We start from the raw sequence: 27,977 nt of genomic DNA on the forward strand, positions 1-27,977 counted from the left end.
TCAGCAACAGTCAACAAAACGTATATTTGAACATGTATGAATGAGGTTGATCTATATCCACAGAATTCAATTAAACAAAGCTTCTACAAATATGCAGGACATGGTTAGGCACTGGGGGTACATAAACATACATATATACAAATATATATGTGTATACACATACATACAAACACATATTCACACAAAACAGACTTGAGCTAATTTTAGGAAGTAGATGCCAGTAGCTGAGGGGATCAAGAAAGGCTTTCTTTAGAAAGTGGCACTTGAGCTGAGCTTTGAAGAAAGCTAGAAATTCTAATGTAGCAATGAGGAGAGAGTGAATTTCACACATGGGAAACAGACAAAGTATGAAGAAAAGAGATGACCTGCCATTTAAGAGGAACAATACAGAGGACAATTTAACACTATGAAGAATATAAGTAATAAAGTGAAAAGGGTAAGTTGGGGCCAGGTTACAAATGCCAAACACAGGAGTTTATATTTGATAACACGCAGCCATTGAAGTGTATTTAGAATGAGAGTGACAGTCAGACCTGTGCTTTGAGAAAATAATTTTGGCACTTGTGTGAGAATGAATTGGGAAAGACATGAATAGGGATACCAATTAGGAGACCACTGCCACAGCCAGGGAAGAAGGGTCTGAACTAGGACAGTGGGCAGTGAGTGGACAGAAGGAAACAGTAATCAAAAAATGTCGAGGAGATAGAAATGACAAGATTAGGCACTGACTGTATATGCGGGTGAGTGACAAGTCAGGTTGACAACAAAGTTGTAAACCTAGGTGATTGTGAGGATGGTGATGTTCTCAACAGAAACAGGCAAATTTAGAAGGGTTGGGTTTTGGGGTAAAGATGATGAATTCTGTTTTGGACATGTGGACATCCAAATGCCTATGATGTCTGCGAGATGCCTACGAGACATCCAATATTAGATGCTTCAATTTCAAACTAATTACATACAATGCTTATCCGTAAATAGGGACAGTAAGCGGCACAGTGGATAGAGTGTCAGGCTTGGAGTAGAAAGACTCATCTTCCTGAGTTCACATTTGACCTCAGACGATATGTGATGCTAGACACGTCACTTCACCCTGTTTCCCTCAGTTTCCTTATCTGCAAAATGAGCTGGAGACGGAAAGGGCAAACCACTCTAGTATCTTTGCCAAGAAAACTCCAAATGGGGTCATAAAGAGTCAGACATAACTGAAAATGACTGAGCGACTAAAATCAGTAAATAAGTGTCACCATAAGAATTGAAACACAGAGAGGCCAAGACCATGTACGAAAGAAGTGAATAAAAGACTCCTACCTGAGTAGAAGACTGGCCTAGGAGATCCTTCCTAGGGAGGCTAAGATATTTTTATTCTATTTATTGACTCATGACTTTTAACGGTACTTTAAACTATGTTATTGTTCATCCTTTGTTTTTGAAGAGGACCCCACATCGTGGGGTGATGTCTTGACTCGAAGGTGAGTTGGATTTAAGTGAGGCAGAGAGTTGCACAAAGTCCTCAGCCTCATTCCCTCTTCCAGAGTCATCAAACTCCAGTGGCAAGAAAAAAGTCAGGACGACTGACAATGTTCTGGGATGCAGTGGATGCCTTTAACGTCTGACCAAGCTCTAAGTGTTCCACAGTGCCTGCTTCAGCTGCCTTCATGGCTGTTGGAACAAACTGTTCTCATTCACCCATTCCAACTGGGGAAGTCTTCACACGGTTGGAGTAGACATGCCCTCTAACTCCGTGATGGGTTTGGGACCTGTCAGTTACTCTGGTCCTGGTTTAGCCTGTCTGCAGAGATGGTTTTACCAGGGTATGGCTGCTGCACATGGCTACAGCTTCTTGGAACCACAGGTAAAGAGTGGACACAGGTTGAAGGTAGACACCAAAGGTGGATGAGCAGTCCTGAAGAGCTCAGAAAGCCCTCACACCAAAAGTGCCAGTCTTCTGTGAACACCCCGTACGCTTGAAAGCAATACTTTTAATGCTCACTTTAAGTTATATTATATATACTAAAAAGTAACCCACAAACTTTCTTTGCTATTTAAGGTTTTCTAATACAGATCTAAAAAGGAACATTCTTAAACAAAAGATAATTTTTAATTAAACTTTTGTGTTTATCATATTCTGTGCACAGAACAGATTCAAATTATTAAAGAGTATTTTATATATAGAAAGTCTGTATTCTATATAAAAGTAGTATAGTGTATCCAGCTTATTTAGTATAAAGATTTTCACTAACAAAAATAACTAGTATAAATCTTCAAAAATTTAGCTTTTGGTGTCATTTGGTTTTGTTTAACAGTTTTTTTTGTTATCAGGGAGAACATGGTACGGTGGCAGGGGGGACAGTATCGAAAAATGATTCATCAAAAAAGAATAAACAAAACATTTAAAAAATTAATCATAGCAAGAGAAGTTCCTGAATTATTCATACCTTTTCACCCAGAAATTCCACTAAGACAGCAAGCAGATAATAGAAAAAAAAGATATATAAAAAAACATTAATAGAGAATTACTTGTAATAACAAAAGGCTGGAAACAAAATACCACCTAATAATTTGTGAATTACTAAACAAATTATAGTACATAGATGTAACTGAACATTACCAAGGTTCAGGAATCAACAAGGAATTCGGAGAAACATAGAAAAACATGTCTGTGATACAGAGGGAAGAAAATAGAACCCAAATGATATATTACAATATACAAAATGTATATATAAATACAAATATAGTATAAATAAGTATAAAGTCAAATTAAGTAAGTACAAATACGGTCAAAATGGAAAGGCAACAAAACTCTTCTCAAATATGGCAGCTAACAGTAAGGAGATACCCCCTCACCTTCTCTGTAGCAGTGAGGGGTCACATGCATGGAACACCGCATGTAAACGTCACATGTTTTTATGTGTTTGGTTGCTTTTACTAAACTAGTTTTTTTTCTCTTTTTTATTCTTTGTCATGGGAGACGGCTCTCTGGGAAGGATATACTGGAAAATGGAGGTGATTTAGAAACAAAAGCTATCAATCAAAATTTATTCCGAAAAAAGCCAGCACCACACAAAGTTAAAGGTTGCATCCCTTGGGTTCATCTGCCTTCTCTCTCCTTTTTTATTCTTTGTTACAAAAAACAAAAACAAACAAAAAAAAACTACCAGCAAAAGGATGGAAAGGATATTTGGAGATGAAAATGATGTAAAAACACAATATATCAATAAAAATTTTTAAATAAAGGGCATATCCCTCCTTTCTCTGACATTAATTGCCTAATGGTATTTTCAGGGAATATATATTGTAAGAGGGTTTATCAGGGTATTAGTTATTAACTGACTACTACCCTGACAAATACTCTTACAATATATTATCAGTTAATTATATGCCTGTATAATTATTAATTATTTATATTATCAGTTAATAAACATTTATTTTCTAGGTACTGTGATAAGCTCTGGTGAGACAGTAATCTAGTGGCAGAGATAATACATAAATAGCTAAAGTAAGGTAAAATCATGTACAAATAAGCTATATATAGGATAAAGTGGAAATAATCAACAGAGGGAAGGCATTAGTGGAGGGGTGGGGAACCTGTGGCCCTGCATTAGTGTCTTCTATCAATAAAATTTAAAGTAAATAAAAATTAAAATAAAAAATTAGCATATTGATTTATTCAACTGAAAACTAAGGAAGGGATTAATGGCATATTCCCAGTTCTCATTCTAAATAAAGGGATATAAATTGATGTTTGTGATTAAGAACACACTTCATAGATAGGAAACTTCAGAAAAATACATGCTAATGCCTCCTGCTGGCACTGAGGGGACCCTGGATTCTCAAAGACTATGCCAGCAGAGAGCAAGCTGTGTGGAATATTCTACTAGGCTGGAAAGTATTTGAATACAGGCCCAGTCATGGACTATCTGCTATCTGAACACCAGCTTAGCTGATAACACGCTTATCATTAGGTTGCTTGGTCAGTCATTTGGTGATGAATTCTTGGCAACTCACAAAACAATGGAAAAAAAATTATCTTCAGATGAGTGAGACACCATTCTGATTCAGAAGTGGCTATGGAGAAAGCGCACAATTTACAGACTGCCTATAAATACTAACTTAGTTGCTGGTATTCCAAATTTAAGATCTTTCTCCAGTGAACAAGTTAACAGAGTACTGAAGTACTTAAAACGCATCAAACCTGACCTTCTAACTTCCAAAAGGAAGTTATAGCTTTGTAGAAAGATAGCTCATAGGGAGACAAACTGAAAAGGCAAATAAAGGAATTGATGGAGTTGGTTATATGCATCCAAAGTCAATAAGAAACAGGTTGTGGTATATAACCATTTAAAAAAGGCCATCATGAAAATAATTACTATCCATACACCAGCATCTGTTGTAGAGGAAGAAGAGGCAGGGAACCACAGAATCACATAATTTTGTGTTGAAAGGGACCTCAGGGACCATCCCTTCCAAGCTATTACATAAAAAGAATCCACATTACAATGAGTGGCCATCCAGGTCTGCTTGATGACTTACAATGAGGGGGAACCCACCATCTCCCAAGACAACTTACTCTACCTATGGATAGATAGCTCTAACTATTAAGACATTTTTCTTAAAATCTAAATTATTAAACCCAAATTTTGCCTCTTTGAAACTTGTACCTATTGCTCCTCGATCTGCTTTCTGGGGCCAAAAAGAACAAGTCTAATCCTTACTGCATGTGATAGCCCATGAAGTATTTGAACACAGTTCATGATCACACCTGAATCTTCTCCAGGCTAAACATTCTCAGTTCCTTCACCTGATTATCCTGTGATATAAACTCAAAACTCTTCTGGCTACCCATTTTCTAGATCCAGGTAATCAGTGTCCTTTATAAACTGTGATGTCCAAAATTAAATGTAATACTCCAAGTAGAACTCATTATCTCCTTATTTCTAGAATCCATGACGTTTAATTCAGTCCAAGACTGCATTATCATTTCTGATTGTTCTCATTGCTGATTCAAATCAAACTTATAGTCTATTCAAACTCCCAGATCTTTTTCAAACTCCTTACTATGACTCCTCTATTCCGTACTTGTGAAGATGATTTTTTTAAACTCATGATTTGTTCCTATTCATCTATTAGGGTCAGATCAATTCTAATCTGTCAAGATCTTTTTGGATCCTATCATCCTTTTTAGAGAGTACTTTTATATAGCTGATGAACAATAAAGAGAGCGAAATCTTTCTTCTATTCTGGAGATCTTTCAAACAATTGTGTAATACTAAGGATATTGTCTACTATGGAATATCACTTGTCTATTTCTTTTGAATACCACCAATAATGTTCTTTATGTATATGCAGAACAGCAGTTCTCAAACTTTTTGATATCAGAATCCCTTTACATTAAAAAATTACTGAGGACCCCAAAGAGCTTTTGTTTATATCTACTGGTATTTACTGCATTATGAACAAAAATCTAATTTTTAAAAAATAGTCCACCAAAAACATTATATTTTAATAAATAACATTTTTATGAAAAATAACTATTTTCCCAAAATAAAGTTATAAGAAATAATGCTATTTTCCCAAAACAAAAAATTAGTCAGGAGAATGACATTGTTTTACATATTTTTGCAAATAACTTTAATATCTAGTTTATTAATAAAAGCTGGATCTTCATATTCGATTCCAAATATAATATGTTCTAATATATTGTTCTGGTTAATATATATGAAGAAAATCTGGTTTCACAAAGACATGTATTTGGAAAACAGAGGAATAATTTTAAGAGGCAAAAAAGTTTTAGTATCAGTATGAAAAGTTTTGACCCTAAGGACTTCTTGAAAGAGTCTCCAGGACCCCCTAAAAGAGTCTCAGGAACTCCCAGGAGTCCAAGGACCACAGTTTCAGAAGTGCTGATGTAGATTATTCTCATAAAAAATGTTATTTAGATGGGAAACTAGGAATGTTGCTTGGTGATAATGATATTAATAAGGTCCAAGTTTTTTTTTTTCGTTTTTTTTTCTTCCTTCAGAAAACTTGGAGAATTTATCTCTAAAGATCCACACAATTTTTGTCACCTTCTCTGGATATAACTGATCTCATTCAGTTGCTTTTTCCATGGTTGTAGATGCTTACAAAATGCTTGTTGAAATTGAATTACTATCTTGTCTCCCTTCATATACCTTGAGGATTAATCTCTTAATACCATTATAGAAAATTTCCACAGTACTTTCTCTTCTATTAGTAGCTGTCTTGGTTAAACTACTGTGGTTAACTGCCTAATTGGGAGGCATGAAATATGACTAAAATGAAATCCACTCACCTCATTTCCCTGTGCTACTGATCTCCAGGTACTTTTCCTGGACTGTAGGCCATCTGGTCTGGGGCTTCCAGGGTGTTCAGGGAGCACTAGCACTTCTGGTGTGAGGGCTTTCTGAGCTCTTTCAGGGCTGCTCATCCACCTTTGGTGTCTACCTTCATGTTGCTACGTGCAGTAGCTATATCCCAGTAAAACCATCTCTGCAGACAGGCTAAACCAGGACCAGAGTAACTGACAGGTCCCAAACCCATCACGGAGTTAGAGGGCATGTCTACTCCAACCGTGTGAAGACTTCCCCAGTTGGAATGGGTGAATGAGAACAGTTTGTTCCAACAGCCATGAAGGCAGCTGAAGCAGGCACTGTGGAACACTTAGAGCTTGGTCAGACGTTAAAGGCATCCACTGCATCCCAGAACATTGTCAGTCGTCCTGACTTTTTTCTTGCCACTGGAGTTTGATGACTCTGGAAGAGGGAATGAGGCTGAGGACTTTGTGCAACTCTCTGCCTCACTTAAATCCAACTCACCTTCGAGTCAAGACATCACCCCACGATGTGGGGTCCTCTTCAAAAACAAAGGATGAACAATAACATAGTTTAAAGTACCCATTAAAAGTCATGAGTCAACAAATAGAATAAAAATATCTTAGCCTCCCTAGGAAGGATCTCCTAGGCCAGTCTTCTACTCAGGTAGGAGTCTTTTATTCACTTCTTTCGTACATGGTCTTGGCCTCTCTGTGTTTCAATTCTTATGGTGATAGCTTATTTACCAATTTCAGTTGTTCAGTTGTGTCTGACTCTTTGCAACCCCATTTGAGTCATGAAAATGAAGGACAGATAACATCTGATCCAACCTAGAGAGTATGGTTTAACTTATTTAGCAGAAAAACAGTCCGCAGAATTCAAGGACACAATTAAATACAATTATCTAAGGAAACCTACACATCCAGTTTCACCTTGCAACTTGACTCCAGATCTTCCCTACAGTTCTCTGCATAATGTTTGGATATTTCACACTACCATTTAATTAAAAAATAAAATAAAATAAGATAAAAAACACTTCATTACACCGGCCTATTTTAGTATTTCAAATTTACAAATTACTATACCACTGAGAAACTCCATATATAATCAGAGAATTTCAGCGTTGAAAAAGAGATATCAAATTCAAACCATATCTGAACCCACAGCCCATCTCAAACATCCTCAACAAATGGCTACCCAGCCTTTGCTTAAAGACCTCCAACAAGGGGAAACTAAGTATGTTCTAAAACAGTCCATTTCACCTTTGGATTGCTCTAAGTGTTAAGACATTTTTCCAGGGCAGCTAGGTGGTGCAGTGGATAGAGCTCCAGCCTTGGAGTCGGGAGGACCTGAGTTCAAATCTGCCCTCAGACACTTGAGACTTACTAGCTGTGTAACCCTGGGCAAGTCACTTAACCCCATTGCCTAGCCAAAAAGCAAAAAGGCATTTTTCCTGATACCAAAATCAAATTTACTTCTTTGCAGCTTCTAAACCACTAGTCCTAGTTTTGCTCTCTTGGACCATACTGAACAATTCTAATACCTTTTCCACACACAAACTCTTCAAACACTTAGAAGACTTAGTATGCTGATCCCTTATAACTCTTGTCTTATCCAAGTTCAGCAACCTTAGTTTCTGCTTCTCTTCTTAGTCCATCCTTCACACAGTTGCTAAAATAACGTTCCTAATGCACAAGTTACTCATATCACATGCCTCTGGTCAAAACCTTCAGTGATATCCTATTAGCTTTCAAATAAAAACTTTTGGGGCTGAACCTCTACTATGACAAGAACTTACTTCTGGGCTCTGCATCTAAAATATGTGAAAAACAAAATACTGCATTACATATGAAAATAATTTGTAACCTTAGAACCATAAGACCATGCTATGAGTCATGAGTACTACTACAATGAAAGAAGTTACAAAATCCACAGGATTTTAAAATAGCCAGAATGTGATTTAACATAGAAGCTGAAGCCTAATAATGTCATAAAGAAAACATACAGAACACTCTAATCTTCAGGATTATGAAGAATACTACCTATATAAATTAAGATAGGAGAATCAAGAGAAGGTAATTATTACAGGTTATATAGCAGCACCTATGCATAACAATAAAATACAGTGGTTTTTTCTTCCATTTCTAGCTCTGCCTTCTCTGAGCCATCTTTCTACCTTTAGGGACACCTGCTTAAATACACTACTTATATTTAAGCTCCCACATTCCTTCCCTCCTCCCTCCATGATCAAAATTTCCATTCTCTCAACAGTCTTGCTCTCAGAAACCTGATAAAGGAATTTGCTATGACATTTACTGATTCCAATCTCTTCTATGTGAATTTACCACTAGTAAACCGATAGAGGAACTGTAGCATTAGTAAATTGTTTGGAGGAGATATTTAAGGGCAAAGGAGCCTCATTAATTCCCTCCAAATCATACCACTATGACTACATTCTAATTATTCCCAAAGGTTTAGTTCCACTTATTGCTTTAAGACATTCTAGACTGTATATTCTACTCTCTGCTTTTAAGTCGAGTTTACAATAAAGAACTTCCACATTACCAACAGTAACATCAATCAATTCTCCTAAACTAGAATGTTCTTGGGTGATTTAACTCACTTTTATACTATCTTTGTTGATTCTTTCACTATATTTCCCACACTTATTCATCGTTCTCCTTTTTACTGTCAGTGTATTTGGTCAAAGATGTATCTCTTTCCTGGGACTATGAGAATTACTTTTCCTGAGTTCAGATACTATAGTCCTTAAATTTCTTATCACTACCACCAAAACATTTAGACACTCATTTTAGCAATCCTGATTCTCCTCTAAAACTCTATAGTTTGTTCCAAAGATGTCTTCTTCATCACTTATGAAGAAGAGGAATAACATTGAAAATATGTTTTACTGTACAAATAGAATAAGAACATATAAAAAACCCTAAGCAAATTAACTCAAAATTCTAATTTCAATTCCAAATTACTTATTTTGAAGAAATTTAAAATAGAATCCATATTCTGGGCCCAATTTATCTCTGCCATAACCAAAAGTGGCTAGATTGAATAAATAACTAATGGGCTTTGTGCGGTGAGTAAAGAAGGTCATAATACGGGCTGTTGTTAGTTGGTAATGTCAAGATCGGTTACGTATTTATTTGAAGTAGCTGGTTCATTAGAAGAGCCTAGTGAAACTACTACAGTTATTGAGTTTTACATAGCCTGCAGACAAGCTTTTTTGTTGAAAGCTTATTGAAAATGGTAGAGTAGCATGGTATGGTAAAGTAGAGAGGTACTAGTCTAGGATACTAGAAAATCTGAATTCTACTTCTAGCTCAACCACTAGCTTGCTTTAACTCAGTATGTGGAACCTTGCGAAGTGACTGAATGTCTTTGTGCCTCAGGTCCAACATAGGTAAAACTGGTTGGTTAATTCTTCACCTATACGACTCACAGGGTTACTATGGGAATAAAGTAAGACTGTGTGTGTAAAAGAGTGTAGAAAATTTCATAGAAAAATTCAAATGAAAGTTATTAGAGGCTAGAAGGCATTGGGAGAATTATCTTGATGGTTTCATAGTTGTTAAAAAATTAATGGTCAAGAGGATTATTCAAGAATGCAGCTAGGTGGTGCAGTGGATGGAGTGCTATACTTGGAATCAAGAAGACCTGAGTTCAAATCTGACCCCAGGCATTTACTAGCTGTGTGAACCTGGACAAGTCGCTTAATCTCTGTCTACCTCAGTTCCCTCATATAAAAATTTGGGATAATGATATCACCTACCTCCCAGGTTGTTGTGTGGATAAAATGGGATATTTATAAAGCACTTTGCAAACCTTAAAAGTACTATATAAATGCTAGAAGTAATAATAGTTATAGTGGTATGACAAGACTGGCATATGTTGAAAGGAGAGCAAGCAACTTGGGACTGGAACTAGGGATAATTAGGCTAGAGAAGAGAAGATCTGGCAAATTGGGTGGGTGGGTGGGGGAGATAAACACAGTCTTTAAATATTTAAAGAGCTAATATGCGAAAAGGGATTAGATTATTCTGCCAGGTTTGGGCAGAGCCAGGAACCAGGAATAGTAAGCACAGAGGAAGATTTTTAGCTTATTATAAGAAAACACATCCTTACAATTAAAGCTGTCCTAAAGTGAATAAGGCTAACTACTTTAGCTGGTGAATGGATTATCAACTGCTTCAGGAAATACTGAGTTCTCCATCATTGGAAGTCTTTAAGCAAAGACTGAATGAGCACTTGTCAAAATTCTAGAAAGGAGATTTCTATAGAGGCAGGATTGGACTAGATGGCCATTGGGGTCCCTTTTAACTCTTGAGATTCTGTGATTGAGTGCGCCTCACACACAGGGGCTGTTTATAGTTCCAAGGGTACTTAAAAGGCCAATGTTGCTTAAAGCCACAAAGTCAGAATGACTACCAGAAAGGACACAGGACAGAAAACGTAAATGGAGGACCAAAGCAGCACCAAGATGGTGACTCAGCAGTGATGTCCCTATAATCAAAACAGAACCAGGAACTTGGGTACAATGCTGCCAGAAATGGAGGGCAGGGAACAGGAGTAGAATAGTAATACTGAAATTCTGAATATAGTACCAGATATGGAAATTAGAAAACTGACAAAAATGAAGGGGGAGAAAGAGAAACAGTTAATAATGATGATGATAACAGCTAGCATTTATTTAGCACTTTAATGTTTGTAAAGCATTTTCCATATATTAACTCATATGACCCTCAAAACATTCCTGTGAGAAAGGTTCTAATATTATCTCCATCTTATAGATGAGGGAACTGAGGCTGAGAGAGGTTAAGTAACTTCTCCAAGGTTACACAACTGGTAAGTATCTGAGGCAGGATCTTAATTTAGGTCTTTCTGGCTCCAGTTCTAACACAACATCACCCAGCAGCCTACCCAGTTTAGACAGAAAACTGAAATACATTAAATGGGAAACTGGCTAAAACAGACTTCATAATATAACATTTACACTTAAAATCTTACATTTTGTAAAAGTTTTGTAAAACTTACAAGTTTTGTAAAAGCATTAGTTTTTTAAACTCAATTCAACAATTTGACAAACATCTAAGCTTTTTCTTTATGTACTTAAATAGGCTATGCACTCTGGCTACAAAATGCTAAATATCAAGACAAAAACTGATGTATTCAACTATATGTTAGTTTTTGATGACTGAAATATCAAAATATGCCAACGTGACATTTGAGCATCTCTATATTTGGAAATATACAGACGTTTCAATTTTTCGATTTCATCCATAAGCCTACAACATGGCACTTAATCATTGTAGTAACTCAGTTTAATTACTTCAGGTATATGACCAACAAAACAGAGGTAATACTGAATGTTAAAACTGCTAACCAGTACATAGTACAAAAAAGGCTCTTTATAACTTTTAAACTTATTTTTGGAAGCAAGATTCATCTTTTTTTTTTGGCTAGGTAATGGGGTTAAATGACTTGCCCAGGGTCACACAGCTAATAAGTATTATGTGTCTGAGGCAGCATTTGAACTCAGGTCCTCCTGAATCCAGATCTGGTGCTCTATCCATTGAGTCACCTGGCTTCCCCTACAATATTCATCTTCAAAAAAATGGACACTGGCAACATTGTTAATCCAAATCACCTGCAAATGACAAATGAGGTAAGTCCTATGGTATTACTAAAATATCTTGGGAAAAATGTCTGTAAGTGAAAGGCTCTACTGTTCATGCAAATATCTTCATGGGTCCATAAATTATATGTCTACTTCCTGCACTTTAGTTACTAATATGTCACATCTAAGATATAATCTATGCCTAGACAAAAACAACACATTGTTAAACCTATTCTACATTGCAAGTTAATTGGCTACAGACCAAGCAATCTTTCTTCTCAAAGCTGTAAATAACTCTCAGTTACAGTATATAAACTAAGGAAACAGCTGAGTTAGTTCTCAAAAGAATAATACAGCAATAAAAAGGTTAGTCTTTCAGCAAACACAAACACATGGACAACTGCCAGAACTGGAAGGCACAGATAAAATTTTAAAACAAACTAGTTTTTTTTTTTGGCAGGGAAGTAACTGTCCCTGTCCAGCAGGCACCCAAAAGAACCATTTTCCTGTCTACCTCCTCAAGGCAAGGCAAGGAAGGGGAAGGGGCAGGGGCAAGGGAAGCGGAAGGGGAAGGGGAGCCCTCAAATTTACCACACTCTTAACACCTGTGATCTGAGCTATTATAATGGTCACCTAACTTTTCTTTGCCTCTAGTCACTTTTCTGTAGTCCGTCCTTTACACAGCTGTCAAAACCATCTTCCTAATAATTCCCAGATCTAATGACATCACACTACTCAGTTCCAAAACTTTCAATGACATCCTATTGGCAGTCAAATAAAGAGCTTTTCAGACTGGAATTCAAGGTCCTCTATAGTCCAGAGCCAACCCAACTCTCCAGCCTTATTTCTTAGCAGTCCTCTTCATTCCACTAAAGTAGAAGTGAGCTATCTACTCCAGGTTCCTTCATCTTAAAATAATAGGATCATAAATGTAGCGCTTAGGATCCTAATCTAAACCTGAGGCTATCTAGTCAAAACCCTCATTTTACAGATGAGGAAACTGCAGCCCAGGAAGGCTAAGTGAATTACCAAAGCTCATACAGGTAACAACTCACATGTAGGATCTGAACCCAGGTGATGTGTGAGAGCCCTTGTTGCTCTTTCCCTTGTAACCCTGATCTTTCTCACCTTTGTGGCTTTCTTATGCCTGTCTCTCCAGCTCAGCCTATCTTCCTAGTAAAATCTTGGTGTTCCCACAGGGCTGAGTTAAAAAGCCACCTCCTCTTTGATCCTTTCCCTAACTCCCCCAGGTGGAACTAAACTATTGCTTCTTGAACACCTTATGCTACCATTTGCCTGTACTTCGCCCTCGACCATTTTAAACTTAATGTTAATTGTGTACATCTCATTCCTATGCTAAGTGGTAAGCCACCAGATTTAAAAGAATGCTGGGAGTGGCACCACGGATGGGGGTGTGTGGGTGTGTGTGTGTGTGTGTGTGTGTGTGTGTGTGTGTGTGTGTGTGTGTGTGTGTGTGTGTGTGTGTGTTTTAAATCTCTAGCATCTTACCAATCCAGTCATTCTTAAGTGCTTGCTGAAATGAAATGAAAGAAAAGAACATCATTATTGGGTGAGAATAGCTATAAAAGCAAAGATGCTCAAGGAAAAAAAAAAGCATGAACGAATGGGGGACTGAGGGAGAAGAGAGAAAAAAAGATATAAAAATAAAAAGTAGAGCAGTTACCTAGGAGGAAACAATAAAGCTCTTCATTCTGGGAGGAGGAGGACACATCAACCAACACAAAGGAACTTACTATCTTTCACTTGTATTTTGCTATATGCTATCATAAAATGAAACAGATTACAAAAGGGATAGTCTCAAATATGCAAATTAAAAATAAGACATTTCAAAGTGAGGGCTACATCTTCAAGTAAGGGGTCATATGAAAAGTCTATGTGTACTGGCAAAAATGAGCCATTCTGAAAGACTTAAAGATCAACACAATGACCAACCACGACTTTGAAGGCTAACGCTGAAGCATGTACCCACCTCCTGATAGACAGGATGGACTCATATGCAGAATGAGGCATGCAATTTTGGCTGTGGCCAATGTAGGAGTTTGTTTTGCTTCCCTATGCTTATTTTTACAAAGGCTTTTTCTTTCCTTTCTCTCTTTTTTTTTGGGGGGGAGGGTAGAGAGAGTGAGAGGAAGAAAAAATGCCAGACAAATTAATATTTAAAGCCTATGCTTATACCATTTAAAAATAACAAAAGTTATTAAAGAAATTAATTTTTCAGAGTTAATGCCTAGTTTAACTTGTTGGAGACATTAATTCTAGCATATTCAAAAATCAAGAAAATTTTATTGCAAAAATAAAATCAAGATTAGCCCTTATTAAGCTCTTTAGCAGATTTTCACTTAAGACATTTAAGACCTGGAAGACAAACACCATCAACAACAATAAAAAAATATATAAAATCAGTAATAAAAGAATGCAAATTAAAATAGCAGATATCTCACACTTATTAAACCAACAAAGATGAAAAAAGTCAGTGTTTTCGTAGCTAAGGGAAAATATGCTAGCAGAGCAATGACCTGGTCTAACTATTCTGGAAAATAATACGGAATTGTCTGAGAAAAGTTAGTGAACTATTCACGTTCTTTAATACCACAACTGGAGCTAATATAAGGCAGTCAGTTAGCAAGTATTTTTAAAATGCTTATTATGTGTCTGACACTACGCTAAATACTAGAGATAAAAAGAAATGCAAACAACAATCCTTGGCCTAAAAAGCATATTATTTTAATGAGGGAAATAACATGTAAATGACTAGGTATATACAAGATACATGCAGAGCAGATAGAATGTAATCTGAGAGAAGTCACTGTCAGATGGGAGGGAATGGGTAAGGCCTCAGAAGGTGGCTGACAGAGAGAACTTGAGCTACCTGAGTGATACGACCTTGAGTCAGGAAGCTCTGAGTTAAAATGTGACCTCAGACACTTATCAGCTGTGTGACCCTGGGTAAGTCACTTAACCTGTCTGCCTCTATTTTCTCATCTACAAAATAGGGATAATAATAGCACCTACTTTCCAGGGTTTCTGTGAGGATAAATGAGATAATATTTGCCTCATACTTTGCAAAACTTAAAGTGCTATATAAATTCTAGCTATCATCACCATCATTATAGGAAGCCAAAGATGCCAAGAGGCAGATGTGAGGGGGAAGAGCATCCCAGACAGGGAGAACAGCCAGTGCGAGAGCAACAGAGATGGAAAACTGAGTGTCACATCTGAGGAAGTACAAGTAGACCAGAGTGTATGGAGGGGAGTACAGTATAAAAAGGCTGGAAAGGAAGGAAGGGGCCAGGTTATGAAGAGCTTTAAATTATTCCTAGCAGCATTATTTATTATAGCAAGAAGTTAGAAACAAATAGTAGTAGCAAGTAGGAAGTAGCTGAACAACCTGCAGCATGCATTCATGTAATGGTACAGTATGACATCAAAAGGAACGGATTCAAACAAACATGGAATAATGTGTAGGAACTGGTACAGGCAAAGCAGAACCAAACAATATATCCACTGACTACACATAAAAAGCAACAAAACTTAGGTCAAATGCAATGGACAATTTTTTTTTTTGCTAAAGTGAAAATGTATACCTTTCTATTAATAGCAAACAATGAAAATAGAAAATTATAATACTGTTAGTTAAAATCACTTTATTAGAATTTTGCTAAACTTCTGTATGTTTTTAATTGAAAGGCTGTCTATTGGGAAATGACCGTATCAAAACAAAATGTATCAATGATTTAAAAAAAAATACTATAGAGACAATGTAGTACAGGGGAAAGAGTGCTGGACTTGGAGTATGAGAACCAGATTTACCACTTACTATCAGAGGGGCCTTGGACAAGTCACTCTACTTCAATGAACTTCAATTTTCTCCATTTGTAAAAATGAGAAGGTTGGACTTAAATGACCTGTAGGATCATTTTCAGCTCTAAATCTACGATCCTATCAATAGCACTATAACACTAATGAATCTAAGTAAATTAATTTGTATTAAGCAATCATCTTTCAAAGATTTTTAATTTGCCAGTCAATAGACTCTCTAAAGTGCACATGCCCAGACTTTAAAATCTATTTACATAACTTTGTGGGTGATTTATGAATTGTTCAATTAAACAGTATCTAAGGAGTTGTAATGCATCTTTAAGACCCTTCAGATGGAGGTAAACTAATCAAAGTGATTTGAACAAAATACTTCCTAAGCAATTTTAATCAAGCAAGAACAATATGGCTAAAACACTTTCATGGTAACTGAAGTAAGAATTCTATAAATGGGAAATGGATAATATGTAGTTAAGATAAAGCTTGATTCTTAGAAACCCTAAATTTTAAATTTTATTGCTAGTTGTCTTTTCATATAATCTCCTCAACCACAATACAAGGGTCCATGGAGTCAAGGGCCAAGTCTTATACATTGTATCTTCAGTCCACTGCCTACAGTCTCGCAGATAACATTCAACCGGTAAGTTATATTTCTGAAATGTATTTATTTCTGCCATTAACACCTCACAACATTCCTTTTCATAAACCCAATGCTCCACATTTGCAAACTCATTATTTCCCAAACTCATCACCATGCCCTCACCTAGAATGGCTCTTCCACCCAGTCAAACTTGTATAACTTCTATGCTCAGCCCTAAAAGTCATTAAACAATGTTCATTTAATTGAACTGAACTTAAAAGGGGATGTGAGTGCCTACATAATAGATCTGAATTCAGTTATCTTCCCAAGTTTACATTTTTATATAACAAATGTTTTTATCAATTATTAGGTTCCACTTTTTTTCTACAAAAAACTAAAAAAAAAAAAGCCATTCTGTACTTATTCACATCTATCTACAATCCATCTCATCTTTCTCCCTTCCTCCCATCTAAGAAAAATAGACACAATATAAACAGCACATCTACAGAGGGAAGGGCAACTAGGTGGTGTAGTGGATAGTAGTAGATGAGTCTTCCTGAATTCACTAGCTGTGTGACCCTGGATAAGTCACTTAACCCTCAGTTTCCTCATCTGTAAAGGAAATGACAAACCACTTCAGAATCTTTGCCAAGAAAACCCCAAATGGGGCCACAAAGAGTCAGACACAACTAAAATGAATGAACAACAAAAGACAGAGTACTAATCAGACAAGGAAAAATGAACTAAATGCTGGAATTAAAAAGAACTTCACTCTCTCATTAAAATTAAAAGCAATGGAAAGAAAAATTATTTTGTGATTAATTTATTTTTAGTTACGCTAACTTTTTATTTAAGACACTTCATAATGGTAAAAGTAACTTAAGAGTTCTTACTGATCGATAATCACTGATTTATTTAAGGCAGTAGGAGATCCTGCAGTAGCCAACAAATTCTGATTAAGTTTCATTATTTATTTGGGGTTAATATTAAGTTATACTGTATTTATTATTAGATGACAAAGGTAAACATTTTCCCCCTTTAGAGTGTTTGTCAGTTATTTTTAGATCTCTATTAGAACCATGGGATTATCTCAGAAAATATTATTTAACCCCCTGTGCCTATCATTTTTACTTATAGTTTATAAAAGAGATTCAGTATCCATTCTATTATAAAAAGCCAATTCAGCAGCAGCAAATATTTATTAAAAAACTATTATGTGTAAGGAAGACATTATGCTAAGCCTTATGGATAACGAAAGGAATATAACACAGCCCCTGGTCTCAAGCAGCTAATAATCTAGCGAGAGAGAGAGAGAGAGAGAGAGAGAGAGAGAGAGAGAGAGAGAGAGAGAGAGAGAGAGAGAGAGAGAGAGAGAGAGAGAGAAAGAGAGAGACATACACACATATATGTATGTGTATATTTGTGTATATAGATTAAAAAATAATGGTATTAGATAGCATATACTAATCATTAAAATGTTCTATCCCCTCACCTCCAGCTCTTGGTGTTGCTGGCCTCCTTCAAAATTCAGCTAAGTACCACCTTCAGCAGAAGGCCTTTCTCAGTCTCCCACCCAGCAGTACCTTCTCCTCTCATATTATCTTCTTTCTACTCTGTGTATATCTTGTATTTACCTGATCATTAAAATGTTGCTTCCCTCATTAGAAAATGCTTGAGGGCAGGGACTGCTTTTGCCTTTCTTTTTAATTCCAGCATTTAGTACAGTGCCAAGCACACTGTAATCACTAATAAATGCTTGTTGATCAACCAAAACGAGTGATACAGACAATAAAAATTATTGAAATTTATAGAAGGAAGTGATTACAAAGAGCTGGGTGGTTAGGGAAGTGAAAAGGGGACTTGAGAGGAGCCAGGGAGGAAGATTTCAACAAGTAGAAGAATACAGAGTTGGAGGAATTCTAAGTGAAGAGAATAAGAATGATGAAAGTCATAGAATTGAGCATGCAAACATCAAGTTAAGAGAATAGTGAACTGATGGGTTTGGCTAGATTGAAGGATTCATATAGAAAAGCAGTGGAAGATGAAGTTGGAGGAATGGATAGGAGACAGCACAGTGGACAGCATGCTGGCCTCGGAGTCAGGAAGACCTGAGTTTAAATCCTGCCCCAGACACTTACTAGCTATGTGACACTAGACAACTGTAAAATGGGGATAACAATAGTACCTATGTCACAGGGGTGTTGTGAAGCTCAAATGAAATAATATTTGTAAAGTGCTTAGCATAGTACCTGACATAATGAAGGCCCTTAATAAATGGTTATTTCCTTCCTTCATTCCTTGACCATCCTTGGTCATCCCTTCCTCAGAGACAAAGAAGAAAAAGAGATGAAAATGTGTGAGGGTTCTAATATGTGAAGCAGGAGAAATTAATGAACTCCTAAAATAGACTAGGATGAAAAGTCACCTACTGAGAAACAGGATAAGGAAGGCATAAAAGCTTGAGTGAAGGGTTTGGAAAAGTCAATCTGGGGAATGTGATTGCTTAAACATGGAAGAACAAATGGTTTGCAATGTGACAGTAAGGGCCCAACTAAGCTTAAATAACAGGAATTTCATGGGATCCAATGAGCACAGTTGCATCACTTACTCCAAGAGCATAATCAGAGTAGGCACAGAAAAAGTAGATGGTGGGGATGACCCGAGGTTGAGGAATGAATTAGGACAATAGGGCAAGGGTGAATAGTTGAACTGTAAAGGGAAAAAAAATAGATAATTACAGCAGAGAACAGATAAAGATGGAAAGACTAGAGGTCAAAGTAAGGAAAAAGATATTTAGGACAAGTAAAGATGAGGCAGAAATGAAAGGACAGGAAATTGTGATAAGAAAGGGATTTCAGAAACGAAGATTATGTAAATGGCAGTTATAAGCGACAGTGATAGAAACCTCTATGTTCATGTCAATGAAGTAAAGATTTAGGTCATGGGAATTAATTAGGTTTATGATTTGGGAGGTCAGGTTTTCATGGAGATATCAACAGGTTCAATGAAGTCCCTAAACATAAACGCAAGGACTGTGCTGGACAGGAAGACTGTGAGTCACAGGTTCTAAACTCTTGAGAAAAGAGAGGGAGTACAGATGACAAAGTGCTAGGAGTATAGCTACATAATGGATGACATAGTCACGATCCAAAAGTTATCTCACAGGCTAGAAAACTGGACCTAATCTAATTATATTACATTTAATAGGGATAAATATAAAGTCTTGTACTTGGGCTCAAAAACCCAACATCACAAATATAAGATCAGGATGGCACGGCTAAAAAGCAACTCATATGAAAAACATCTGGGACTTCAGTGAAATTCAAACTCAGTACCAATCAATGGTACAATATAATAGCCACAAAAGTTAATGTGACCTATATTTTTAAAACAGCATTCAGAGCAAGGAAGTTAATAGTCTCACTGTATTCTGCACTAGTCAGACAACACCTGAACTACCGTGTTCAATTCTGGGCCCATTTTAGGGATGATTGATAAGTTAGAGAACATCCAGAGACCAGGACAGAGAAAAAGCCTTGAGTATAGTCTCAAAGGATTATTTGAAGAAACTGGATCTGATTAGTCTAGAAAACAGAATACTCAGGGGGAGAAAAGGTAGGTGTCTTCAAGTATCTGAAAGGTTATACTGTAGAAGAATTCAATTTGTTCCATTTGGTTCCAAAGGAAAGAACTAGAAGCCATGGGTTGATGGTGCAGAGAAGCAGATTTAAGCTTGATATAGAGAAAAACTTTCTAACAATTAGAGATATCTAAAAGTAAAATAGGTTGTCTCAGGAAGCAGCGAATTCATCTATGCTAGAGATCTTCAAATGACTGCCAAAAAACCATTTGATAGGTATACTGCAGAGAGGACACATGTTCAGTTACAGTTTGAATTAGATGACCACTGAGTTCCTTTCCAAATCTAAGATTCTAAGTCTGAATTACTGGTAGGATATGGTACCAATGACAAAAATTGGAGAAGTCTAGAAATGGAGTTCACTTGGGCATAAAGATAATTACATTGGTTTTAGACATTTAATGCATTGGGTAATGACAAGATATTCAAGTAGAGATGTTTGGAAGAATGATGACATTATGACTAAAAGCCAAGAGGAGCAGTCAGGGCTAGAAATGCAGATTTCTTAGTTATCTCTATAAAAATAATATCTGATATAATAAGAAATTGGATTTTCAAAGAAAAGAGTACAGAGTGGGAAGAAAAGGTTAAATTAGTGAAGGAAACAAATAAGTGACTTGATAGATAAGGAAAGAACCTAGAAAATATAGTACCACAGAAGCCAGGGAAATTTGAAAAGGGGAGAAATTTTTTTTTCAAGAAGAAATGGATTAAAAACAATGTACAATGCTACAGGAAGGCCGTTTATCAAAGATAATTTTTTTTAACAGCATAAAACAATTATTTTATAAGAAGGTACTATCAAAGCTAGAAAATCCCCTACTTACTGATACAGCTATCATGGTACTATCTGGCCTCCATTCAACTTGCTTGTAGGATCCAAATTGAGTAGATGATTTTGCCAGTTCCTTGTAGGTTACGATTAACACGCTAGGCTGGCCAAGAAAAAAAAAAGTTGCATTTTTATTGACATCAAAACAATGCACAGAATAATTTCAACTAGATAAGTAATCTCAGGCAATTCTCATCAAATATTCTAAAGGATTCTGAGAAGGCAACATAGCCAATATTCAACTAAGTGCTTACTATGATGTGCTCAGCTGAGTCTTAAGAGGGATAAAACATGTATGATGGAGTTGTTCTAATGGGTTTGCAATCTGGACGAGGAGAAAAAATAATACCCTTAGAAACAATGTAGTATATAATTGAGCACTAAAATGTAGGACAGAACTTTTTAGTGCTATAAGAGGTCATAAATCTGTGTGAATTGGATTAGTTGGAAGTCTCCACAAGAAATGTGATTTGTTTGTGTCTTGAAAAGTTTGGAATAAGAGAAGAGGAAAGGGGAGGGCATTTTAGGTGAAAGGAAAAGCAAAGGAAGAGAGAGACAGGCTTGAATTTGAGTGTATAGAGGATAATAAGAAAATAAACTTTATTAAGGGGTCTGGAGGTCCATGTAGTGGTAGTGCCTTTGTATCCACACTGCCCAGAAAATAAGCTCTGAAAAAATGTTTGTTGAATGACTTACAATGACTGAAATATAAGAGCATTAGAATGCCAGCATGAGTGCAAACTTAATGCACTGTGCAATAAATAGGGTTGGAGTTTCATAGTTTCTGAAGTTGCAGTTTAAAAAATAATTTCAGAACTTTCACAAAACAGTAAAGTTTTCATGATATGCTAAGGCAACTAGTAATAACCCCAAATTTCAGCCTATGAGTTTTTAGGCCAATGATTCCATCACTTGTTAACACATTTATTTCTCAAATCAAATTTCATTAAGTTTCTATCCCCACCAATCAGTTAAAAATATTCCAAGGTCTTTCTAGGGATTTCCTAATCAATTCAAAAGTTATTCTCTCGGTCTTCATTCTCTTTGACCTCTCTAAAACATGATAGTACCGACTAGCTCCTCCTTCTTACAATTCTTCTCTTCTTTGGCTTCTGTTATACTGCGGTCTCCTGGTTTTCCCACAGCTCTCTTATTTTCTAAATCACTGGCTCCCTTTCTTCCCAAATCTTTAATAGACATATTTCTTCAAGGTTCCACCTACCTTCTCTTTAGCATCTACTCCCAACTGGTGATTTCATTCATTCCTATAGCTTCAACTATTATCTCTAGACAGATGAACTCTAAATCTCTGGCCCAAAACCTTTCCCACAGGAACTTAAAATGCCTATATGCAACTGATTCACAGACAACTCACCTGGGTCTCCTGAAATTTAGCACCTATAACCTACAATGCTAATATACTACCTACTGTGCCTTATATCACCAAATTGTTAAAAATAACAATGATAATAACAACACAGTACATTAGTACTAAGCACCTAGGTAGGTGGGGGCTACCTACTACTCCCTCTCTATCACTGGATCTACAAAGTAGGACTTAGGCCCTAGGGCCCTCTTAGGGACCAGGTTTGGATGTCTTTGCACAGTAGGACCTTCTGCTACTTGGCCTTGTGTCACCAAACCATCAGAGAAAATAACAGCTTAGCCTCTGGAGAAACCTATCGCTCTACGCCTAACATCAGTGTACATCCACAGGGACTGCTTCCCAGGATGATGGCTGAGGGCACTGGGCTGGAAGTTGTGCTGTTCCCAAAGTTTTGGGGCTTAGGGCACTAGGATATCTTCATCAGGACTTGAAGGAAGACAGTGGCCCAAGGTGGTGATGAGGGCTTTCCCTGGCAGGTTTCTTCCCTGTAGGTGGCAGCTGGTAGCTAACAGTGATGACCATTGGTCCCTTCTCCAAAGGAGTTGCTTCCCTGGATGACGGCTGTCCTGGAAGCAGGACTGATGGTCTGGGGAGGTGCTGCCATTCCAAGGGCTCCTGCACCTGACTCTCTTATTGGGGGCAGTTGGTTGGCAATTGTTGCTTAAAGTGATAAGTAAGTAAACTCCCTTTCCACAATAATCTCTCTGTCAATGAAAACATAACAAGCTAGACCCAGTGGTGATTTGCAGTTTCATATGCAATCCTCTTTTTCTATTCTGTGTATATGCAAACATTCATTCTTTGTGCACTGAAATGACTCCGCTCATTCTACCTCACAAATCTAAACCAAATGTCCTCTTTCTCAAATACAATCAAATGAGGTATTTGTAAAGCATTTAGCACAGTGAGGGGGCTTAATAAATATTTGTTCCCTTCCATCCATCCTCATGTATATGTCTTTGCCTTCTCTCAGCCACACTCTGGTGTACAGGCCCTTATCCCCTCACACCTAGACTACTGTAATAGGTTTCTGCTTGGTCTCCCTGCTTCAAGTCTCTCCCCACCCCAGTCTACCTGCACTCATTGCCCAAAGTAATCTTAAAGCCCAAGTCTGACCATGACACTTCCTAATTCAGTAAACCTCAGTGGCTCCCTATTATCTCCAGGATCAAATATAAAATCCTCCCTTTGGCTTTTAAAGCTCTTCACAGCCTGAACCTTTCCTACTTTTTCAGACTCTTACACCTTATTCCCTTCTACCCTCCATATACTCTATAATCACACAATACCAGCCTTTCTTGCTATTTCAGACACTATCCTCCAACTCTCAACTGTCTTTTCACAAGTTGTCCTCCATGCCTAGAACACTTCTTTCTTCACCTCCTCCACCTCCAGGCTTCCTGGCTTCCTTCAAGAGCAAATCCCACTCACAAGAGGCCTTTCCTGCTCCTACCACTCTACCTTCTCACTGAGATTTCCTCCTCTGTGAGTGTGTACACATACATGCATGCATACATACATACATACATACACACACATATATTCTTGTATGTACATATAGTCATTTGCAAAATCTAAAGCTCCAAGGTCGAAGGAAAAATGCTGCAAAAGCCAAAAAGAGTTCAAGTACCAAGCGACCATGTTTTTGCCTTTTTTTGCATCCCCAGAACTTATCACAGTACCTAGCCATCACTATTCAACAAAAGCTGCTGGAAAAACTGGAAAGCAGGCTGGCAGAAACTAGGTATAAATCAACATCTCATATCATATGACAAGCCAAGCTCCAAATGATTTAAACCAAAAGGATGATAACATAAACAAAAAAGAGGAGCAGAGGGGAAAGAAAGGTTCATGACCAAACAAGAGGTGGAGAGGTTCACAGGAGGTAAAATAGACAATTCTGATTACATAAAATTAAAAAAGTTTTGCCATCCAAAAACCATTCAGCTAAAATTTGAAGAGAAGCAAGAAACTGGGGAAAAAATCTTTGCAGCAAGTTGAAACCTTTAATAAGTTAGGTATCTGGTAACAGAAAAGGGAATTGTATGAAATTTATGAGTCATTCCTCAATTGATAAATGGTCAAAATATATGTACAGAGTTTTCAGAAGAAGAAATTCGAGCTATCAATTGCCATAATAAAAAGATGCTCTCGGGGCAGCTAGGTGGCACAGTGGATAGAGCACTGACCTGAGTTCAAATTTGGCCTCTGACCAAACACTTGATGCTTACTAGCTGTGTGACTCTGGGCAAGTTACTTAACCCCAATTGCCAAAAGAAAAAAAAAATCAACAAAGGAGTTTACATTAGTGGCAGCTAGGTGGCCCAGAGGATACAGCACCGGCCTTGAAGTCAGGAGGACCTGAGTTCAAATATGGCCTCAGACCAAACACTTGTCACTTACTAGCTGTGTGACCCTGGGCAAGTCACTTAACCCCAATTGCCTGGAAAAAAAAAGAGATGCTCTAAATCACAAATGATTTGAGAAATCCAAACTAAAACAACTCTGAGGTACCTCATACCCACTTGATTGACTAAGATGACAAAAAAGGAAAATGACAAATGCTGGAGGGGGCTGTAAGAAAATAGGCACCTTATGCACTGATGATGGAACTGTGAACTGTTGCCATGGTTCTTGAAATAAATCTGCCTTTCAATTTCCAAAAAGTTATTAAGATGTGCATACCCTTTGACCTAATGATACCACCAATAAATCTATAAGCTAAAGAGATGAAAGAAAGAGGAAAAGGAAGCATATGTAAAAAAAAAATTATAGCACATCTTTTTATAATGGCAAAGAAGTTATGGGCACTGAGAGGGTGCCCATCTGGGAAAAGGGTGAACAAACAATGGTATATGAATGTGATGTAATATTATTGTGCTATAAGAAATGATGAAGGAAATGGTGTCAGGAAAAACCTGGGAACACTTGTATGAACTGATGCAAAGTGAACTGAACAGAACCAATAGAATAATTTATATAAAAACAGCAAAACTGTTAAAAAAAAAACCACTTTGAAAGAGTTCGCAAACTCTGATTAACAACTGCCAGTCATAATATCAAAATTCATGATAAAACATGCTATTCACCTCCAGATAGCTGATGGACTCAAGAGTATAGACAGAAGCATATTTTCTTTATTTTCTTTTTCTTCTCTTCTCTCCCCCCTCTACTCTGCCCCCACCCCAACATGGCTAATACAGAAATTTGTTTTGAATGACTATACATACTGGTAACAGGTTTTATTTTTCTTGGGTGGAGGAGGGGGAAAGGGAAGGAAGAATTCAGAACTGGAAATAAAACCGAATTTTTAAAAACCACAACAAAGAAACCTGGGAAGACTTGTATCTACTGATGCAGAGCAAAATAAGCAGAACAATAAGAACAATTTATATAATAATGACAATATGATAATAACAATAAACTATGAAAGTCTTAGGAACTCCAATCAACACAATGACCAACCACAATTTCAGAGGACTAATATGAAAAAGGCCAACTACCTCCTTATAAGAGGTGATGGATTCACGAGTTCAGACTGAGACATTTTTTTAGATGTGTCCAATGCAGGATTTTGTTTTGCTTTATTATACATGTTTTTAACAGAGGATTTTATTCTTCTTGCTTTCTCAGTTAGGAAAGGGAAGGGAGGTGGGAGGAAGAGAAGGGATCTTAGTTTGAAAATAAAAAGTTTAAATGTATAAAATTTGAATACTTTCCTTAAAAGGCTAGATACTGACACTAAGTGAAGAAAGGTTCAAAGTCAATAAAGCCTGTAGACATGAATGGGAACTTAACATCTTCAATAAATGATCTCTACTTATTTACTAATTTAAATATTTACTTACAAATTAACAGTCTGCAGCATTATACCACTCAATGTTTTCAATCAGTATTAAATACTTGTTCCTACAACTTAACTCTGTCTTACTTCAGTATTCTTATTTGCCATGGTGTTATATACACAAAAATAAAATATACAATTAAAGAATAGTAGTACAGAATAGGAACACAAGAGGTATACCATATAAACTGCTTAAAGTATACTAGTCATGTTAAGACACATGTCAAAAAAGCATTCAGACTCAAAGTATCATGTGATGTTTTTTGTATCAATGATATATACTAAAAATATACTTATTCAAGACCAAAATTGATATAAGTGAATCAGATGACAAATACTCTGAGGATACAATCAGTTGCAAGGAATTAAAATACAATTTACTTTGTATCTACCTACCTATTGCACGCAAAATGATTAACAGAGATGCAGAGTACCTAAACAGAGTCCGTTCAAGTGGCAGTTCAGTATGAGTGACATTTATTCCAAAGGCAAAGTAGACATAATTCCAAATCTGAATGAATAGAATAACTCTATAAGAATATACTTTATAATATGAAAAAAGATAAATTTTTAAGTGTGTAAAAGCTATCAGAGAGTTCAATAAAATGGAGGAACAAATACAGGAACGATCTAAGTTACTCAGTTCAGAAATTAGAGTTTTTAATGGCAAAAAGCGAGTTATATTAATGCCTCATCTGCTTATCTAGAAGTCACATTTTCCCTTTTCTTTTAATTTTTATCTGGAGGTCAAATTTAGTAGCCACAGTAACCAAGCATAAAACCATTTAAAGTCTTATACTTATTCACAATCAGAATAAGCCCCTGAAAAAGTCTCTGAATTGAAGAAGAAAAAAAAAAAGACCAGCTACCACAAGCCCACGTACTCCATAAAAGTTCCATGACCTCTAGATTTTCACCCAAACAACTGTGTATAAAAATTGTAGCAGCTGAAAATGAACAGTAAAGAAGTAGAGACCTGTGAGATACTAATGAAAGTAGGAGGAAATAAAGGAACTACAAAAAGACTGGAAAACCATGTTAAACATAATAGTATGGTGCCCATTTTAGGTAGAAGGAAATAGCCCAAGACATTTTAAAAATCCTGAAGTCATTATATCCCAACATAGTACAGTAACTGATATTCAATAATGACCCTAAATCATCAAGAAAGTTTGACTATCTTCAAGATACTCTGTTCGAGGGAGGCAACATGATGTAGTGTAAAGAACTGGCCTTGGTGTTAAGACCTGGGTTTGAGTACTGCCTTTGCACATACTAGTTATGCATGTAGCTATGGTCAAATAACTTAACCTCACTATCCAAGGCAACTCTCTAGGACTGTAAGTTACAGGAAAACTGCCAAGTTTCCACACTGATGAAGTCACAGATGCAAACCAAAACAAATACTCTGTTCAAAAAGGCACAAGTATGTAATTCATACTTCAAAATACTTCCAAAAAGATGATAAGGAAAAAAATGTTGTTTAAAGGAGTAAGCTTATTTGGAAAATTAATTTACACGAAATTTTTATTTACCAACACTGCCAAGGGAAATGAGATATTACTTTATCTAGAAATAGTGTAATATACTAAAGAACATGAGACTTAAAAAAAGATGCTCCATTCATATTTATGTCCCCATTTCTTCCTACAACTTATCTTCCCACTTCCATTTTACAGCAGTCTATATTCAACTTTATTCAAACCAGGTCTAGGTATGAATTTTTTTTTCAAGCTGTCTTTCAGAAGCATCTTTGCAGACAAATTTATAAACCAATTTTTTTTTTAAAGTTGTGGCCCCACTTACATGTATCACCATCTTTCCATCCCTAAATAGCATAACAATACAAACCTAGCAGGATGTTAATACCAAACATTTAATGAAGCCCCCTTCAAATCA

At 36.6% G+C, this 27,977-nt stretch overlaps 1 protein-coding gene across 5 annotated transcripts in view; it reads right to left on the reverse strand.

Moving 5' to 3' along the window:
* Positions 1-27,977, reverse strand: part of RIC1 (RIC1 partner of RAB6A GEF complex) — a 148,082-nt gene that overhangs the window by 100,887 nt on the left and 19,218 nt on the right. For 4 of the 5 annotated variants that reach the window (XM_021006304.2, XM_021006305.2, XM_021006307.2 and 1 more), the window contains exon 2: positions 20,843-20,950. The exons of the other annotated variant lie outside the window; for it this stretch is intronic. In XM_021006304.2, the coding sequence (XP_020861963.1) occupies positions 20,843-20,950 (108 nt within the window). The remainder of the gene's footprint in view (positions 1-20,842; positions 20,951-27,977) is intronic. 5 annotated transcript variants of the gene reach the window in all.

This window comes from Phascolarctos cinereus, unplaced genomic scaffold (genome assembly GCF_003287225.1).
Source record: "Phascolarctos cinereus isolate Bilbo 61053 unplaced genomic scaffold, phaCin_HiC Scaffold_4;HRSCAF=312, whole genome shotgun sequence".
Lineage (NCBI taxonomy): Eukaryota > Metazoa > Chordata > Mammalia > Diprotodontia > Phascolarctidae > Phascolarctos > Phascolarctos cinereus.